This window comes from Mustela nivalis (assembly GCF_964662115.1).
Source record: "Mustela nivalis genome assembly, chromosome: 19".
In the NCBI taxonomy this organism is placed as follows: Eukaryota; Metazoa; Chordata; class Mammalia; order Carnivora; family Mustelidae; genus Mustela; species Mustela nivalis.
In genome coordinates, this window is record NC_139038.1 from 23,381,955 (window position 1) to 23,402,121 (window position 20,167).

The window sequence follows — 20,167 nt, forward strand, 5'->3', positions numbered from 1 at the left end:
TCCACATATGAGTGAAACCATATGATAATTGTCTTTCTCTGCTTGACTTATTTCACTTAGCATAATCCCATCCATTTCCATCCATATCAATGAAAATGGTAGGTACTTATCCTTTTTGATGGCCGAGTAATATTTCGTTGTATATATGGACCACATCTTCTTTATCCATTCATCTGTTGAAGGACATAATGACTCCTTCTACAGTTTGGACTATTGTTCACTATTGTGAACATTGCTGCTATGAACAATGGGGTGCATATGCCCCTTCTTTTCACTACATCTGCATCTTTGGGGTAACTACCCTGTAGTGCAATTGCTGGGTTGTAGGGTAGCTCTATTTTGAACATTCTGAGGAACCTCCATACTGTTTTCCAGAGTGTCTGTACCAGCTTGCACTCCCACCAACAGTGTAAGAGGGTTCACCTTTCTCCACAACCTTTCCAACATTTGTTGTTTCCTGACCTGTTAATTTTTGCCATTCTAACTGGTGTAAGGTGGTATCTCATTATGGTTTTGATTTTATCCCTGATGGCTAGAATGATGTTGAACATTTTTGCATGTGTCTGTTAGTCATTTTTATGTCTTCCTTGGAGAAGTGTCTATTCATATCTTCTGCCCATTTCTTGACTGGATTTTTTGTTTTGGGGAGGTTGAGTTTGAGATGTTCTTTATAGATCTTAGATAATGGCCCTTAACTGTATGATTATTTGTGAATATTTTCTCCCATTCTGTGGGTTTCCTCTTAGTTTGTTGACTGTTTCCTTTGCTGTGCAAAAGCCTTTTATTTTAAGTCCCCAAAGTTCATTTATTTTATTTTTTTTTAAAGATTTTATTTATTTATTTGACAGAGAGAGATGACAAGCAGGCAGAGAGGCAAGCAGAGAGAGAGGAGGAAGCAGGCTCCCTGCTGAGCAGAGAGCCTGATTTGGGGCTCGATCCCAGGACCCTGGGATCATGACCTGAGCCGAAGACAGTGGCTTAACTCAAAGAGCTACCCAGGCGTCCCCCAAAGTTCATTTTTGCTTTTGTTTCCCTTGCCTTTGTAGACATGTCTTGAAAGTTGGATCACTATGGTCAATGTTGAAGAGGTTACTGCCTATGTACTCCTGAAGGATTTTGGTAGATTCCTGTCTCACATTTAGGTCTTTCAACCATTATGAGTTTATATTTGTGCACGGCATAAGAGAGTGGTCCAGTTTCTTTCTTCTCTTTGTGGCTGTCCAATTTTCCCAGTGCTATTAATTGAAGAGACTGTCTTTTTAAATTGGATATTCATTTCTGCTTTGTAAAGATGAGTTAACCATAGGGTTGAGAGTCCATTTCTGGGCTTTCTATTCTGCTCCATTGATCTATGGGCCTGTTTTTGTGCTAGTACCATGCTGTCTCAATAATCATAGCTTTGTGATATAGCTTGAAGTCAGTAATTGTGATGCTCCCAGCTTTGGTTTTCTTTTTCAACATTCCCCTGGTGATTTGGTATCTTTTCTGGTTCCATACAAATTTTAGGATTGTTTGTTCCAGCTCTGTGAAAAATGTCAATGATATTTTGATAAGGATTGCACTGAATTTATAGATTGTTCTGGGCAGCATAGACATTTTTACAATGTTTATTCTTCCAATCCATGAGCATGGAATGTTTATCCATCTCTTTGCATCTTCCTCAATTTCTTTTATAAGTGTTATATAATTTCTAGAGTATAGATCCCTTACCTCTTTGATTTACTCTGGAGGTTTATTAGGTTTATTCCTAGGTATCTTATGGTTTTTGGTCCTATTATACATGGAATTGATTCCTTCATTTCTCTTTCTTCAGTCACATTGTTAGTGTATAGAAATGCAGCTTATTTCTGTGCATTGATCTTCTATTCTGCCACATTTGCTGAATTATTATTTAAGTTCTATTAATTTGGAGGTGGAGTCTTTGGGGTTTTCCACATAAAGTATCATGTAATCTGCGAAGAGAGGGAGTCTGACTTGTCCAATTTGAATGCTGAGGCTAGGACTTCTAGTACTATGTTGAACAAAAGTGTTGAGAGTGGGCATCCCTGTCATGCTCCTTGCCTTAAGGGAGAAGCTCAGCTTTTCCCTATTGAGAATGATACTAGCTGTGGGCTTTACATAGATAGATTTTATTACCTTGAGGTATGTTCTCTCTATCCCTGTGTTTTGAAGAGTTTTAATCAGGAAACAATACCATATTTTGTCAAAGTGCTTTTTCTGCATCAATTGAGAGAATTATATGGCTCTTGTCTCTTTTGTTAATATGATATATCACATTGATTGATTTCCAAATATTGAGCCACCATTGCATTCCAGGAAAAAACTCCACCTGGTAGTGGTGAATAATTCTTTTAATGTACTGTTGGATCCTATTGGCTAGGAACTTGTTGAGTATTTTGGCATCCATGTTAATCAGGGATATTGGTCTGTAATACTCCTTTTGGATGGGGTCTTTATCTGGTTTTGGGATCAGGGTAATTATGGTCTCAGAATAAGTCTGGACGTTTTCCTTCCATTTCTACTTTTTGAAACAGCTTCAGTAGAATAGCTATGATTTCTTCTTTAAATGTTTGGTAGGATTCCTTTGAGAAGCCATCTGGCCATGGACTCTTGTTTGTTGGGAGCTTTTTGATTACTGTTTCAATTTCCTTGCTGGCTATGGTCTATTCATATTGTCTTTTTTTTTCTTCCTGTTTAAGTCTTGATAGTTTATATGTGTCCAAGAATGCACCCATTTCTTCCAGGTTGCCTATTTTGTTGACATATAGCTACTGGTAATAAGTTGGCATCTCGCTGCTGGTAATAATTGCCTCTATTTCCTTCCTATTAGTTGTGATTTCTCCCCTTTCACTCATAGCTTTCAATAGTTACTCTCACTGTGAAGAGGCTGAATACACCCATCAAACAGCACAGGTTTCAAGTTGGCTAAGAAAGCAGCACCCATACATCTGCTGTCTATAAGACTCATTCTGAACCTAAAGACACCTCCACACTGAAAGCAAGGAGATAGAAAACCATTTCTCATGCTAACAGACCTAAAAAGAAAGGTAGGGTTACGATTTTCATTTCAGACAAATTAGATTTTAAACCAAAGACTGTAGTAAGAGCTGTACAGAGACACTATGTCATACTTAAAGTGTCTATCCAACAAGAAAACCTAACAATTGTAAATATCTATGCCCCAAACATGGAAGCAGCCAACTACATAAGCCAACTATTAACCAAAATAAAGAATCCTATTGAGAATAATAATTAATAGTAGGAGACTTCAACACTCCACTTACAACAAGAGATAGATAATCTATGTAGAAGCTCAATAAAGAACAAGAGCTTTGAATGACACATTGGATCAGATGAACTTTGGTAGATATATACAGAACATTCCATCCTGAAACACCAGACTAATCATTCTTCTCAAGTGCACATGGAACTTTCTCCAGAACAGATCACATACTGGGTCACAAATCAGGTCTCAACCAATATCAAAAGATTAAGATTATTCCCTGCATGTCGTCAGACATGGTTCTTGGGGTCAGAAAATCCAAAATTCCCAGCAGGCAGTTCCTCAAAAAAATTAAAAATAGAAAGATCATACAATCTGGAATATTCACTACTGTGTAATTACCCAAAGAAAACCCCAAGAACCATCTGGAAGAACCCATTCACCTCCTTTCACCATACATCACCTCTTCCTCTATTTCATTTTTTTCCCTTCTAGTATAAATGTGGTCAAGTTATTTAATGTATAAAATATCTCCTGTCTCATTCTCACAACTTTGGGTGAATTCTAATGTTTCCTTTAGCTTCAAAGCTAACTTTGTTCAAAGCATAACCCATATTCTTAGCTTCACCTCTGTTAGTAGAATACTATTTATCCTAGAGCATGCAGGATCCCACAACCCCATCTTCCTGATGTCATAATGACGAAGTGCCATGAGCTAAAGAGGTAAGAAATACACCATTTAGGATCCCATTACTACCACTCAATTGACCATAGCACAATAGTTCTTGCTAACTGCATCACTGAAGTTCTGATTGCTAAATCCAATACACTCTATTCAGTCTTACATTGCTGGAGATTTCCTGGAATCTGACACCATTGACCAGTTTCTTCATCTTTAATTTTTCTTCCCATTTAGCTTTCCCCAAAGTTATGCACTCTCTCCCAAGCAGCATATGTACCCAATGGCTGGCTGATTCAGAGATATAAAAGAAAGCTACCTTGCCTTGATTTGGGACCATTCTGAAAGTTCATCCTGTTCCATAGCTCTAAAGGGCATGAAGACCACAGTTACAAGTGAACTGCATTTATAAGTGAACTGCATCTTTTACCCTGTCTTTCCCTCTACAGCATCTTGTCTGGCATATGTTAGATGTATTGTTGAGAGAACTTGCCTTTTACTCTAGCAGTTTCAAAGAACACAAAAGATAATCTTGTCTTAGATTCTATACTTGTTGCCTCCTCTCTCTCCTCAAAAAAAAAATTTTTTCTCTCTCCAGAATCTACTGAGTTGACTAATACTGTATCAATGTCTACCATGATTGCCATCTATTATCTTCAGTGCCTGCCTGTTACCTGTACTCCCAAGACATCAAGCTTCTCAAATCTTTTTTTTAAGATTTTGTTTATTTATTTATTTATTTATTTGACAGACACACACGCGCGCGCGCGCACACACACACACACACACACACACACACAGAAGGAACACAAGGAGGGGAAACGGGAGAGGAAGAAGAAGGCTACCTATTGAGCAGGGAGCCAGATGCGGGGCTTGATCCCAGAACCCTGGGATCAGGACCTGAGCCGAAGGCAGATGCTTAATGACTGAGCCACCCAGAGGCCCCAAGCTTCTCTTATCTTAGATTGTAATAGTGTCTTACCTTTGGGAGACTTTTAGTGATGCTAAAGTGCTCAATGAACACATCTCCAGAGGTAACAGTCTCTTCTCCAGTCAAAATTTTGAAGGTAGTAGTTTTTCCAGCTCCATTGAATCCAAGCAATGCAAAGCACTCTCCTCTTTGGATCGTAACAGAAATATTTTTCACAGCCAGAATGACTGGATACTTAAAATATATCTTAAAAAAATAAATCCAGAAAACACAATGCAGTAAAGAGTATTTGAAGATCAAAAAAAAAAAAATAACCTCATATCCCTATGGAGCATGATCAGGTAGTTTCATAAGAACTCTTCTATTATACTGGGGAAATAAACATATATTCTAAAAAAAAAAAACCCATAGTGTGCCCCTGACACTGATGCCATGCTCTTGGGGATAACAAGCCAGTATATATTGGCCAGTGAATGATATTACCTTTGTGAGTTCCTTAATAATCACTGGGGAATCTAGTAACCCCTGAGGCTGCCCCAGGATTCTCTGTCTTTCATTTTGTATATCTTCTTCATCAGATTCTCCAGATAGTTCCTTGGACACTTTTCCCTATATTTGAAATAAGCAAGAGATAAATACTTATCACTTATAAGAGATTTCCAATAGGAGCAGCACCTAACTTTTTACAAAAACCGATGAAGAGTGATATCAGCTTGCTGGTTGATTAGGAGACCCTGGTGCTTGCTGCCATCCTCCATATCAATGGTTTAACAAATAACCCTGGGAGAGCTCTGGAGTACAGTTAAAGAGGATGCAGCAACCTGATGGAGTAGAAATTCCATGGATGACCATATAAAAAAGTAGAGGATGCATTTTACCCACATCAACCCATTCCTCAGCTTAGCACAGCTTGGTACCAGGAAGAATCTCTTTGTTCACAATCTCCCTTCTTGAGAGAAAAGTAGGGCACGAAGATCGCAGTGGCCACTGTCATGAGTTACACCAGCAGCCCTCATTGCTGCTAGAGACACTACAGCTGTCACTGCCAAAACACTTACAGTCTTCAATAATGCTAAACTCAGCTGATGGAACAATCCAGAGTTTTTTCCACTGTTCACCCCAACACCTTGAGTCAGAGATGCTGTTGTACCCCATTGAAACCAGAGCCAGAGATACCAGACTCCACCCATCTGGTGCCCTCACATTCATATGAAGGTAAAGGTCTTTTCCCACCTTCATAGACCTGTCTTTTCCCAGTCTATAAAGCCTGGAAGAGGTGACTGTTCCTACAAATGCACAGATGTATATATGAGGGTACAAGGAACACACACAAAAATCAAGGAAAAGCAAAAAATAATTTTGAACATGAAACATGACACCACTAAAGGAACACAGGGAATTTCATGTAACTTACCCCAAAGAAATATAGATTTTAAAACTACCTGACAAAATAATTCAAAATAATTGTTTTAAAGAATCTCAGTGAGCCATAAGAGAATACAAATAGACAATTTAATGAAATTAGGAAAATAAAATATGAACAAAAGAGAAGTTCAAAAGAGTATAAAATCATAAGAAGGAGAACTAATAAATTCATTAAAGTTGTAGTTTACAAAATCAATGTACAAAAATTTGTTGCATTTCTATACACTAATAATGGTCTATCAGAAAGGGAAATCATGAAAACAATCCCATTTACAACTACATTAGAAAGAATAAAATGCCTAGGAATAAATTTAAACATGGAGGCAAAATTCTTGTGAACTGAGAACTATAAGACAATTAAAGAAATTAAAACAGACACAAAGGAAAAGATATTCTGTGCACATGAATTGGAAGAAATTACATTGTTATAACCAAGAGGCTCAGCTAATCAATCAGTAGTGGAAATGCAAATGAATCACAAGGTACTGCTAATCCAAAAGAAGACATGAAAAGAGAAAAACTAAAGTATAGATGTGAAAGAAAATAAAAAGCAAAATGATAAACTTAAACCCAACCATATAAAAAGTTACATTCAAGGGATGCCTGGGTGGCTCAGTCGGTTAAGCGGCTGCCTTCAGCTCAGGTCATGATCCTAGCATCCTGGGATCGAGTCCTACATAGGGCTCCTTGGTCTTCAGGGAGCCTGCTCCTCCACTCTGCCTGCCTGTACTCTATCTCTCTGCAAATAAATAAATAATATCTAAAAAAAAAAAGTTACATTCAATATAGTCTAAATTCTATTAAAATGTAGAGATTATCAGATTGAATAAAAAACTAAGTAAATTATGCTCTCTATAAAAAACTCATTTCAGGGGTGCCTGGGTGGCTCAGTGGGTTAAAGCCTCTGCCTTCGGCTCAGGTCTTGATCCCAGGGCCCTGGAATCAAGTCTCAAGTCCTCCTCTCTCTCTGTGCCTGCCTCTCTGCCTATTTGTGATCTCTGTTTGTCAAATAAATAAATAAAATCTTTAAAAAAAATGAAACATTTCAAATATAATAATAATACAGGTTAAAGGTCAAATGATTAAAAAGAGACATCATGCAAAATGTATACATGAAAAAACTGGCAGAGTAACATCAGACAGGATATATTATAGAACAAGGAATATCACCAGAGATTTTTCAAAAAGTAATTACATAATGACTGATGGTCAATTCATCAAGAGGATATAAAAATCCTAAGTGCATGTGTGCCTAATATTTTAGGTTATGAACAGATAAGGCTAAAACCAAAAAATAAAAATAAGTAAGTAAACAAGTAAGTAAACAAATAAATAAAGGAGGAGAAATAGGCAAATCCACTGTCATACTTAGAATCTTTAATCTCTTGAAAATTGGTATAATAGGTTGAGGAAAAAATAAGAATATAGAAAAATTGAATATTATTAAACAACTTTATCTAGTTAACAATTAAAGAACACTGAATCCAAGAAGAGCAGAATATGCATTCTTTCAAGTACACAAGGAACATTCACCAAGATAGGGCATATTTTGAGCCATGAAACAACTCTTCATAAATTCATGGAGACAGAAGAATATGTACTCCAGAAATAATAATAATAAAAAAAGAAATCAACAGCAGAACAACACCTATAAAATTTTAAATATTTAGAAATTAAGCAACACTTTATAAATAACTTATGCATCAAAAAAGGAATCACAGAAGATATTAGAATATGTTTTGAAGAGAATGAAATGAAAACATGATATTTCAAAACTTATGAGCTGCACCTAAAGCAGTGATTAGAGAGATTTATATCATAAAATATTTACATTAAAAAGAATAAAAATTAAAAAAAAAAAAGAATAAAGTCTCAGTGGTCCAAACTTCTACCAGAAGAAACTAGAAATAAAAGTCAAATAATAGGGGCGCCTGGGTGGCTCAGTGGTTAAGCCGCTGCCTTCGGCTCAGGTCATGATCTCAGGGTCCTGGGATCGAGTCCCGCGTCGGGCTCTCTGCTCAGCAGGGAGCCTGCTTCCTCCTCTCTCTCTCTGCCTGCCTCTCTACCTACTTGTGATTTCTCTCTGTCAAATAAATAAATAAAATCTTTAAAAAAAAAAAAAAAAGTCAAATAATACAAGTAAATCTGTAATAAGCAGAAAGATATTATAATGACAAGAGTGAACTCAATGATATTAGAAACAAATAATGGAAGAAAAAATCAATGAAAACAAAAGTAGGTTGATTAAAATATCTGCAAAATTCAATAACCTTTAGTATAACTGATCAATAAAAAAATAAACAAAATATATTCCAAGTGCTGACTGGGAAAAATCTGCAGCTAAGAATGGTTATGTCCAGCAAGGCCATCATTCAGAATAGAAGGAAAGGTATAGAGATTCCCAGACACAAGAAAAACTAAAGGAGTTCATGCCTGCTAAATCATCCCTGCAAGAAATATTAAAGGCGACTTTAAAGAGAGGAAAGAAAAGACTGAAAGTGACAGTATAAAGGTAGGAAACACATTTTATTTAAGCAAATATATCCAAAATATTGTCATTTTAACACATTGAAATATTTTATATTCTTTTTGTCATATTAAAATAAGTCCTTAAGTAAGATTTCAGTCTAAAGGAAAACTCATATATTCAGGAAAGAATGAATAGCACCAGAGACGCTAAGTATCTACATAAATACAAACTCATTTTCCTGTTGGCTACTTTGAAATACATAATATATTATTTTTCATGGTTAATAACAATGACATGTATAGATGTAAGACATACACCAACTTTAGTATTAAAAAAAACAAGGGATAGAAATGGACATTTATGGTTTCATATTTACAGCATTTTACAATATTAACTCTAAAAACACTATACTATGGAAAATTAACTATATATTTTGTAAAGCCTGCATTGACCACTAAAGATAAATATAAAAGTATTGCTAGAGTGAACTGAAAAATTAAAATGGAATTCCAACATATTCAATTAACCCAAGTTAAGGCAGAAATATGAAAAGAGTGAAACAAAAAACTGAAGGGACAAACAGAAGACAAATAAAATATGTGGTAGATGGAAATACAAAGGACCAAATGCTCAAATTGGAAAGTCAGAGATTATCCGAATAGATAAAATATCCGAATGGATAAAAAGTTAGGACCCAATTACACGCTGTTTGCATTGAGCCAGTTTAAATGTAAAGACATAGAATTTTGGGGGTGCCTGGGTGGCTCAGTAGGTTAAAGCCTCTGCCTTCAGCTCAGGTCGTGTTCCCAGGGTCCTGGGATCGAGCCCTACATCAGACTCTGCTCAGCTGGGAGCCTGCTTCCTCCTCTCACTCTCCCTGCTTCTTTGCCTACTTGTAATCTCCATCTGTCAAATAAATAAATAAAATCTTAAAAAAAAAAAAGACACAGAATTTTGAAAATAAATATATGTAAGAAGATATTCAGGGGCGCCTGGGTGGCTTAGTGGGTGAAGGCCTCTACCTTCGGCTTGAGTCATGATCCCAGGGTCCTGGGATCGAGCCCCAAATCAGGCTCTCTGCTTCGTGGAGAACCTGCTTCTTTCTCTCTCTCTGCCTGCCTCTCTGCCTACTTGTGACCTCTGTCAAATAAATAAATAAATAAATCTTAAAAAAATAAAAGATATTCACAAATGACACTACAGGTAAAAGGCTGATATCCAAGATCTAAAAAGAACTCCTGTGTGTGTGTTGGGCGCCTGGGTGGCTCAGTGGGTTAAGCCGCTGCCTTCGGCTCAGGTCATGATCTCAGGGTCCTGGGATCGAGTCCCGCATCGGGCTCTCTGCTCAGCAGGGAGCCTGCGTCCCTTCCTCTCTCTCTGCCTGCCTCTCCGTCTGCTTGTGATTTCTCTCTGTCAAGTAAATAAATAAAATCTTTAAAAAAAAAAAAAAAAAAGAACTCCTGTGTCAAATAAATGAATAACCCTTTAAAAAAAAAAAAAAAGAAGAAGATATTCACAAATGACACTACAGATAAAAGGCTGATACCCAAGAACTATAAAGAACTCCTCAAACTTGGGCGCCTGGGTGGCTCAGTGGGTTAAGCCACTGCGTTCGGCTCAGGTCATGATCTCAGGGTCCTGGGATCGAGTCCCGCATTGGGCTCTCTGCTCAGCAGGGAGCCTGCTTCCTCCTCTCTCTCTCTCTGCCTGCCTCTCCAACTACTTGTGATTTCTCTCTGTCAAATAAATAAATAAAATCTTAAAAAAAAAAAAAACTCCTCAAACTCAACACACACAAAACAGACAATCATGTCAAAAAATGGGCAGAAGACATGAACAGACACTTCTCCAAAGAGACATACAAATGGCTAACAGACAAATGAAAAAATGTTCATCATCACTAGCAGTCAGGGAAATTCAAAATCAAAACCACATTGAGGGACGCCTGGGTTAAAGTTGGGTATTGGGATGCCTAGGCAGCTCAGTGGGTTTAAAGCCTCTGCCTTTGGCTCAGGTCTTGATCCCACGGTCCTGGAATCAAGCCCCACCTCAGGCTCTCTGCTCAGCAGGGAACCTGCTTCCCTTCCTCTCTCTCTAGGCCTGCCTCTCTGCCTACTTGTAATCTCTGTCAAATAAATAAATAAAATCTTAAAAAAAAAAAAAAACAGATTGAGATACACCACATTACACCAGTTAGAATGGTCAAAAATCAGCAGGACAGGAAACAACAAGTGTTAGAGAGGATGTGGAGAAAGGACAACCCTCTTACACTGTTGGTGGGAATGCAAGTTGGTGCAGGCACTTTGGAAAACAGTGTGGAGATTCCTCAAAAAATTAAAAATAGAGCTACCCTATGGCCCTGCAACTGCACTACTAAAATTTACCCCAAAGATACAGATGTAGTGAAAAGAAGGCCCATATGTATCCCAATGTTCATAGCAGCAATGGCTACAATCACCAAACTCTGGAAAGACCGAAGATGCCCTTCAACAGATGAGTGGATAAAGAAGATGTGGTCCACATATATAATGGAATATTATGGAGCCATCAGAAAGAATGAATACCCAACTTTTTTTTTTTTTAAGATTTTGTTTATTTGACAGACAGAGAGCTCAAGTAGGCAGAGTAGCAGGGAGGCGGGGGGGGGGGGTGGACAGGGAAAGCAGGCTCCCTGCTGAGCAGAGGGCCCAATTTGGGGCTCCATCCCAATACCCTAGGATTACGACCGGAGCTGAAGGCAGAGGCTGGGGGTTTAACCACTGAGCCACCCAGGCACCCCAATACCCAACTTTTGTATCAACATGGATGAAACTGGAGGAGATTATGCTGAGTGAAATAAGTCAAGCAGAGAAAGTCAATTATCATATGGTTTCACTTACTTGTAGAACATAAGGAATAAAATGGAGGACACTGGGAGAAGGAAAGGAAAAGTGAATTGGGGTAAATTGGAGGGAGAGACAAAAGAGGAGAGACTTGATTCTGAGAAACAAACTGAGGGTTACAGAGATGAGGGAAGTTGGGGGATGAGTGAGCCTGGTCGTGTGTATTAAGGAGGGCACATATTGCATGGGGCACTGGGTGTGTTGCATAAACAATGAAGCTTGAAACACTGAAAAAAATAAAATAAAATGAAGATTAAAAAAAACCAAAATAAATATATGTAAAATGACATACCATGAGAAACTGTACAAGAGTGAAGGTGCCCATTAATGTCACAGGAAATGGACATTAAGACAAAGAATGTTATCAGAGACATATGTCATTACCCGTGATACTCCATAATTCAATTAATCAGAAAGACATATAATAATACATTTTATTAGCTTAATGATAGATATTCAAATATATATTTAAAAAAATGACAGAACTGGGGTGCCTGGGTATCTCAGTGGGTTAAAGCCTCTGCCTTCGGCTCAGATCATGATCTCAGCCCCAAGGTGGGCTCCTTGCTCAGCGGGGAGCCTGCTTCTCCCTCTCTCTCTGCCTGCCTCTGCCCACTTGTGATTTTTCTCTCTCTGTCAAATAAATAAATAAATCTTAAAAAAAAAAAAAGTGACAGAACTAAAGGGAAAAAGAAACAAACCTATAACTAGAATTGGAGATATTACATTCTTTTCTCAGCAACTGAAAGATAAATCTAACAAAAATATCAGTTAGAAACTAGGTGATGTAAGCAATCCCATCAATCATCATAACCTAATTGATATTTATAGAACATTATAACTAACAAATACAAAAGACACATTTATTTCACATGCATATGGCATATCACCAAGATTGATTGCATGCTGAGCCATAGAGCAATTATGAATTAATTTAAAAGGATTGACTATAGAGTGTGTTTTTTGACTATGAAGGAATTAAACTAGAAATCAATAATAATTAATATATCTAGAAACTTCCCAAATATTTTGAAATTTATTTAACTTTTAAGTAATCCATAAATCAAAAAAAGAAATCATACAGGAAATTTAAAAAATACTTAAACATTTGTCTCCAAACAAACAAAAGCCCAGGGCCAGACAGCTTCCCAGGGGAATTCTACCAAACATTTAAAGAAGAATTAATTCCTATTCTCCTGAAACTGTTTCAAAAAATAGAAATGGAAGGAAAACTTCCAAACTCATTTTATGAGGCCAGCATCACCTTGATCCCAAAACCAGACAAGGATCCCATCAAAAAAGAGAATTACAGTTCATCTGTGATGAACACAGATGCAAAAATTCTCACCAAAATACTAGTCATAGGATCCAACAGTACATTAAAAGCATTATTCACCACGACCAAGTGGGATTTATTCCAGGGCTGCAAGTTCAGTTCAACATCTGCAAATCAATCAATGTGATACAATACGTTAATAAAAGAAAGAACAAGAACCATATGATACTCTCAATTGATGCTGAAAAAGCATTTGACAAAGTATAGCATCCCTTCCTGATCAAAACTCCTTAAAGTGTAGGGATAGAGGGCACATACCTCAAAATGATCAAAGCCATCTATGAAAAACCCACTGCAATATCATTCTCAATGGAGAAAAACTGAAAGCTAGAAGTCCTAGCCTCAGCAATCAGACAACAAAAAGAAATTAAAGGCATCCAAATCGGCAAAGAAGAAGTCAAACTATCACTCTTTGCAGAGTGGAAAACCCAAAAGACTCCACTCCAAAACTGCTAGAACTTGTACAGGAATTCAGTAAAGTGTCAGGATATAAAATCAATGCACAGAAATCAGTTGCATTTCTTTACACCAACAACAAGACAGAAGAAAGAGAAATTAAGGAGTCTATCTCATTTACAATTGCACCCAAAGCCATAAGATACCTAGGAATAAACCTAACCAAAGAGGCAAAGAATCTATACTCAGAAAACTATACTCATGAAAGAAATTGAGGAAGACTCAAAGAAATGGAAAAGTGTTCCATGCTTCTGGATTGGAAGAACAAATATTGTGAAAATGTCTATGCTACCTAAAGCAATCTACACATTTAACACAATCCCTATGAAAATACCATCCATTTTTTTCAATGAAATGGAACAAATAATCCTAAAATTTATATGGAACCAGAAAAGACCTCAAATAGCGAAAGGAATATTGAAAAACAAAGCCAAAGTTGGTGGCATCACAATTCCAGACTTCAAGCTCTATTACAAAGCTGTCATCATCAAGACAGTGTGGTACTGGCACAAAAACACACAGAACAATGGAACAGAATAGAGAGCCCAGAAATGGGCCCTCAATTCTATGGTCAACTAATCTTCGACAAAGCAGGAAAGAATGTCCAATGGAAAAAAGACAGCCTCTTCAACAAATGGTGTTGGGAAAATTGGACAGACACATGCAGAAAAATGAAACTGGACCATTTCCTTACACCCCACACGAAAATAGACTGAAAATGGATGAAGGACCTCAATGTGAGAAAGGAATCCATCAAAATCCTTGAGGAAAATGCAGGCAGCAACCTCTTCGACCTCAGCCACCTCAACTTCTTCCTAGGAACATTGCCAAAGGCAAGGGAAGCAAGGGCAAAAATGAACTATTGGGATTTCATCAAGATCAAAAGCTTTTGCACAGCAAAGCAAACAGTTAACAAAACCAAACGACAACTAACAGAATGGGAGAAGATATTTGCAAATGTCATATCAGATAAAGGGCTGGTGTCCAAAATCTATAAAGAACTTAGCAAACTCAATACCCAAAGAACAAATAATCCAATCAAGAAATGGGCAGAGGACATGAACAGACACTTCTGCAAAGAAGACATCCAGATGGCCAACAGACACATGAAAAAGTGCTCCATATCACTCGGCATCAGGGAAATACAAATCAAAACCACAATGAGATACCACCTCATGCCAGTCAGGATGGCTAAAATTAACAAGTCAGGAAATGACAGATGCGGGTGAGAATGCGGAGAAAGGCAAAGTCTCCTACACTGTTGGTGGGAATGTAGGCTGGTGCAGCCACTCTGGAAAACAGCATGGATGTTCCTCAAAAAGTTGAAACTAGAGCTACCCTATGACCCAGGAATTGAACTACTGGGTATTTACCCTAAAGATACAAATGTAGTGATCTGAAGGGGCACGTGCACCCCAATGTTTATAGCAGCAATGTCCACAATAGCCAAACTATGGAAGGAACCTAGATGTCCATCAACAGATGAATGGATAAAGAAGAAGTGGTGTATATATATACAATGGAATACTATGCAGCCATCAAAAGAAATGAAATCTTGCCATTTGTGATGACGTGGATGGAACTAGAGGGTATTATGCTTAGTGAAATAAGTCAATCAGAGAAACACAACTATCATATGATCTCCTTGATATGAGGAAGCAGAGATGCAACGTGGGGGGTTTGGGGGTTAGGAAAAGAATAAATGAAACAAGATGGGATTGGGAGGGAGACAAACCATAAGAGACTCTTAATCTTATCTCACAAAACATACTGAGAGTTGCCGGGGGGTTGGGGGGTCGGGAGGGATTCAGGAGAGGGTGATGGGGTTATGGACATTGGGGAAGGTATGTGCTATGTTGAGTGCTGTGAAGTGTGTAAACCTGGCAATTCACAGACCTGTACCCCTGGGGCTAAAAATACATCATACATTTATAAAAAATTTAAAAAATTTAAATTTAAAAATACTTAAACATTTGAATGATAATGAAAATAGAAGTAATCAAATTTTTTTCAGGATAAAGTTAGAGGACTATTTGCAGGGAAATGTTTTGCTTTAAATGTTTATGTTATTACAGAAGAAAGACCTAAAACCTGTAGTTTCATTCTTCTCATAAGGAAGGTAGGAAGAAGTAACCCAAAAGCAAGCAGCAGGAAGAAAAAATTTTAAATAAAGCTCAAAAATATGAATGAAAGAGAAAGCAATCAAAAATAAAGAAAATCAGTAAAGAAAAATTTGGTTCTTTAAAATAATCAATAAAAACAAATGCATTTTATTGTAGGTAAGCTAAACCTCAGTGGATTTTGATGAGGGAGCAGAAGGCTGGCTGAGGACAAAGCAAAAGCTGGTATCTTGCACTCCCTCTCCACCTGCTCCCCTCGGTAATATGTGTAACAATTCTAAGGTACCGCTGACCACCTTAAAGGAGAAACAAATAGTTGACTTGCAGAGATCCCAATCCTGCAAGATAGGAATCTCCCAACTATCTTGATGTTAATGGCTTGCCAAAAGACAACATTGATCCCGGCACCTCGTAGGTCCTCTTTAGCATATGAAAGCTCTGTTGAAACCTCCCTTTCCCTCACCTTCCCCCAACCGCGGGGTACTTAGCCTGCCCTCCCTCACAACCCAGGGCTGCAGCATCTCCACCTGCCCAGGAGTCCTGTCCCCTTTAATAAACCACCATTTTGCACCAAAGATGTCTCAAGAATTCTTTCCTGGTCATCGGCTCCGGAACTCACCCCACCAAACCTCACTTATGTTCTAGAACTTCATCAGATTTTATTTAAGAAAATATGTTTCTGGGGCACCTGTGTGGCTCAGTCAGTTAAGCAGCCACTCTTGGTTTCAGCTCAGGTCATGATCTCAGACTCCTAGGACCAAGCCAGTCCCCTGCTGGGCTCTGCACTCTGAGCTCAGCAGGGAGTATGCTTCAGGATTCTCTCTCTGCCCCCACATCCCCAACTCACACACACTCTTTCTCAAACAAATAAATAAATTTTTAAAAATGAATACATTCTGTGAACACTGATTTTTCTTTTACCAGTAACTGAGATAGTCATGTATAGATATACATGATTTTTAGGTTTAATGTTCCAGTTGCTTGGAGTTATTCTTTCTTTTCTTTCTTTCTTTTTTTTTTTTTTTAAGATTTATTTATTTGAGAGACAGTGAGCAAGACAGATGTGAGTACAAACCGGGGAGAGGCAAAGGGAGAGTGAGAAACAGACTCTCCACTAGCAGGAAACCCGATGTGGGGCTTGAACCAGGACTCTGAGATCATGACCTGAGCCACAGGCAGAGGCTTAACCAACTGGGCCACCCAAGCACCCTCCCCCCCACTTTTTTTTTTTTTTTTTATAAAGATTCTGCTTGGAGTTAAGGCTCATGCATAATTACTCACCTTCCTGAATGTCTTATAGATACCAAAGTAAATATATTGATTGAAAAATGTTCTTATCTTCCACAAAGTAGTGTCCAAAAAGAAAATGAAGAGAAGGCAAATATAGCCTGTGATACTCATTATAATCATGTACTTTCCAATCATTTTCTCTTCCAAAGAATAAATGTTCTTTGCAGTTCCTGAAAATGGCGGGGGTGGGGGGGGAAGGTGGATTGAAAGAGAGCCATCTTAATACACCATAAACAAGGACTAAAAAACAATAAAGAAGAAATAAAAGATGGAATGAAGTATTAGGCTAATTGGGACAAGTAAACTATTTGGAGTGTGAAAAGTGGTTATCCTACTACCCAAATAACTTTTCAACAATGAATTTTGAAGGTTAATTTCATGAATATAATATATAATAATCAAGTAAGCATATATTAATATATTTACTGATATGCTTATTAGTGGATGCTATAAAAAATAAGCCCCAAATCCTTTCAGACATCTGAAATCTTAAGTTAATAATTAGAAGAAAGTATTAAAGCACAAATACTCGTATAAAAGATAACACTTTGCTTTAAAAGGTAAAAATGACCATTAGTGATATTTCTTGAGCTTTGAGAAGAAAGTTGGATAAAAGACATAGAATTTCTGTTACAAGAAAACTATATACTTGAATTTCTATGAAAAAAATACATGAATGGATAACAGGTAACAAAAAGATGCTCATCATCACTGGTAACATTAGAGATATGCAAATTGAAACAATAATGCGATACAACTTCATACCTATTAGAAAGGCTATATGATTTTTAAAAAATGGAAAAATAACAATTGTTGGAGAGGATATACAGAAACTGGAACACTTCTACATTGTGCAAAATATTCCCTGCTCCTATGGAGACTCAATAATATCTAACTTTCCATGTAACTATATTTTACCTGAAATGTTTCTCTTCCATTTCTTTCTACCTCACTTCATCCCCTAAAATTTATTATCATACAATTTATAGTTCTGAACACTGAGCTTCCCTCTTGAGGTCATTGACTACAGTTCTAGGTAAGATCTGGCTTACTAAGTATTCCTTCTCACTCTGCCCACTCTCACCAAAGTAAGGTATTTTCAAAATTACCTACTAAATGATACAGCACCACCATGAGGATTTCTAAAGTTAACATGAATGTTTACCCTTTTCAAAAAATCTGCAGTAGTTTGCCTTTCTCTTACTTTTGTTTTTTCTTTGCTGTACTTTTTTTTTTACTGTACATCTCTTTATCACCCAAATTATCACATCCTGAACTTTACCTATTTATCTAAAATGACAACAACAACAATTAAAAAACAAAAACAAAAACCGATAAACAGTTGAATTCCTCTACATGCAGATACTATATTAAACACTGGAGAATGGATTTCATCCATTCCTTCAAATAAGTTGTGGGCAGGTAAGTGTGGGTGATTATGAGTGGTGAAGGTGGTGGAAAATAGGAAAAGTAAATATAATACAAATTCTTCCCCTGGAGGTTCTTTTCCAAAGATGAAATGCATTATGCAATGAGGGAACATAAACAGTGAATCCCAGTTCTGGACCATAAAAGCTGAGTGGCAGAGGGCACATAGTCCTCTTCCTTGAAATGAGTGTAAAAACTGAGAACTTGAAGTTGTGGCAATTTAAAATAATGTATGTAGTTACTAGATGGTTGATTATTAGTAGCTCTTTTTATATCTGATGACTACTTTAAACTTACCTTGGCTTTGCTTCTGAGGTTTTATTATATTTCCAAAGGTTTCCCCCCAGTCTTGCAAAACGACCCTATGTATTGAACACGGGTCCTGACTCCCCCCTTTGAAATAAGGTCTGATTCCCCATATGTCTCATGGGTTAAGCCTGAGACTAATTTCTTAGACTTAGGGATGCCAAGAATACTGTGAAGATTAATAAAGGGAAGCTTCTCTAAAGTAGAGTGGGGAGGCCAGCAGGGGGAATTCTCACACCCTAAGACTTTTAATGACAAGAAGAATTGTCAATTATAGATCCAAAAGAAGACTCTTCAATAGAAAAGAATCATCCATGACAGGACCCAACAACAACAAAAATGTACACTGTATCTCCTATGAGAAACTGACTACTCCTGCAACTCAGCCAACTAGAAAGTCATCACCCTAAACTCTTGCTTCTCTCCAATGGACTTTTTTTTTTTTTTTTTCCAAATGTTTGTCCCAGCTTCCTCCCTCCTCCTGAATAATACTCCTCTCTAAAACAATGCTTGTGAGACTTGCCTATGATTTGCTCTAACTTGCTTATCCTGTATTGCAATTCTGTGCCATTCTCCAGTTAACCCATTCTTGCTGGAAAAATTACTGGCAATTTTATGTTTAAGGTTAATAATACTTACTTTCTTTACTACAATTAAGGTAGATGGGAGGCTTATTTCCAGAGCACCATTTCTTTATCAGGTGGAAAGTAAAATAGTCACTGATACACTTCGCAAGGTTGTAATTGGGAAAGAGCAGTAATGAATTAAGTATGAAGGCTCTGGTGGTTTTTGACATCTTATGTTGAACTTCTGAAAAAGATGATAAGATTAGATTTCATTATAGGAAATTAACTTTCTCCAGGACAACAAATCCACCAAGGATGGTCAAAGCAAGCTCAGGGAATTAAAAAAAAAAAACAAAAAAAACCAGATTATTATATTTGAAGAACACTAATTACTTCCCAATAAGTTGTTCCAATTGACACCCAGTGACACATTTTGTGTTGATACTGCAGAGTTCTGAAAAGTCTCTTTGGTGAAGTGGGTGTCCATGTGATAAGACTTCCTGACACCTGATATGGATAGGAAACCACTACTATTTTTTATATCTAATCCTAATCGATCAAGAAAGGCAATAAAGTAGAAGTTGGAGATAAACCCTATCTATAATTCAATAGCAGGGAGCAATTAGGGAAATTATGACATGTTTGAGAGTAGAAAAATCTTCAAGGAACCAGTTGATAGATAATTACTATCTGTCTCAAGAATGTATTTTTTTAATTTTTTTTATTAACATATATTATTAGCCCCAGGGATACAGGTCTGTGAATCACCAGGTTTACACTTCACAGCACTTACCATAGCACATACCTTCCCCAATGTCCATAACCCAACCAACCTCTCTCCCTTTTCCCCCTCCCCACCGACAACCCTCAGTTTGCTTTGTGAGACTAAGAGTCTCTTATGGCTTGTCTTCCTCCCAATCCCATCTTGTTTCATTTATTCCTTTCCTAACCCCTAAGCCCCCCACGTTGCCTCTCCCTCATATCAGGGAGATCATGTGATAATTGTTCAAGAATGTATTTAATATGAACAATTATTAGAGACTAAATTCCTGATA

The 20,167-nt window shown here is 37.4% G+C and overlaps 2 protein-coding genes across 7 annotated transcripts in view; both read right to left on the reverse strand.

Annotated features, from left to right (window-relative positions):
* Positions 1 to 20,167, reverse strand: part of LOC309854548 (phospholipid-transporting ATPase ABCA3-like) — a 294,363-nt gene that overhangs the window by 186,173 nt on the left and 88,023 nt on the right. The window lies entirely within an intron of this gene.
* The window catches only part of LOC309854547 (phospholipid-transporting ATPase ABCA3-like), a 123,338-nt gene that overhangs the window by 15,215 nt on the left and 87,956 nt on the right, over positions 1 to 20,167 (reverse strand). The window contains exons 23-26 of the mRNA XM_082713824.1: positions 19,186 to 19,356; positions 16,804 to 16,982; positions 5,317 to 5,442; positions 4,885 to 5,079 (exon numbers count right to left, since the gene is read on the reverse strand). Coding sequence (XP_082569950.1) covers positions 4,885 to 5,079; positions 5,317 to 5,442; positions 16,804 to 16,982; positions 19,186 to 19,356 — 671 coding nt within the window. The remainder of the gene's footprint in view (positions 1 to 4,884; positions 5,080 to 5,316; positions 5,443 to 16,803; positions 16,983 to 19,185; positions 19,357 to 20,167) is intronic.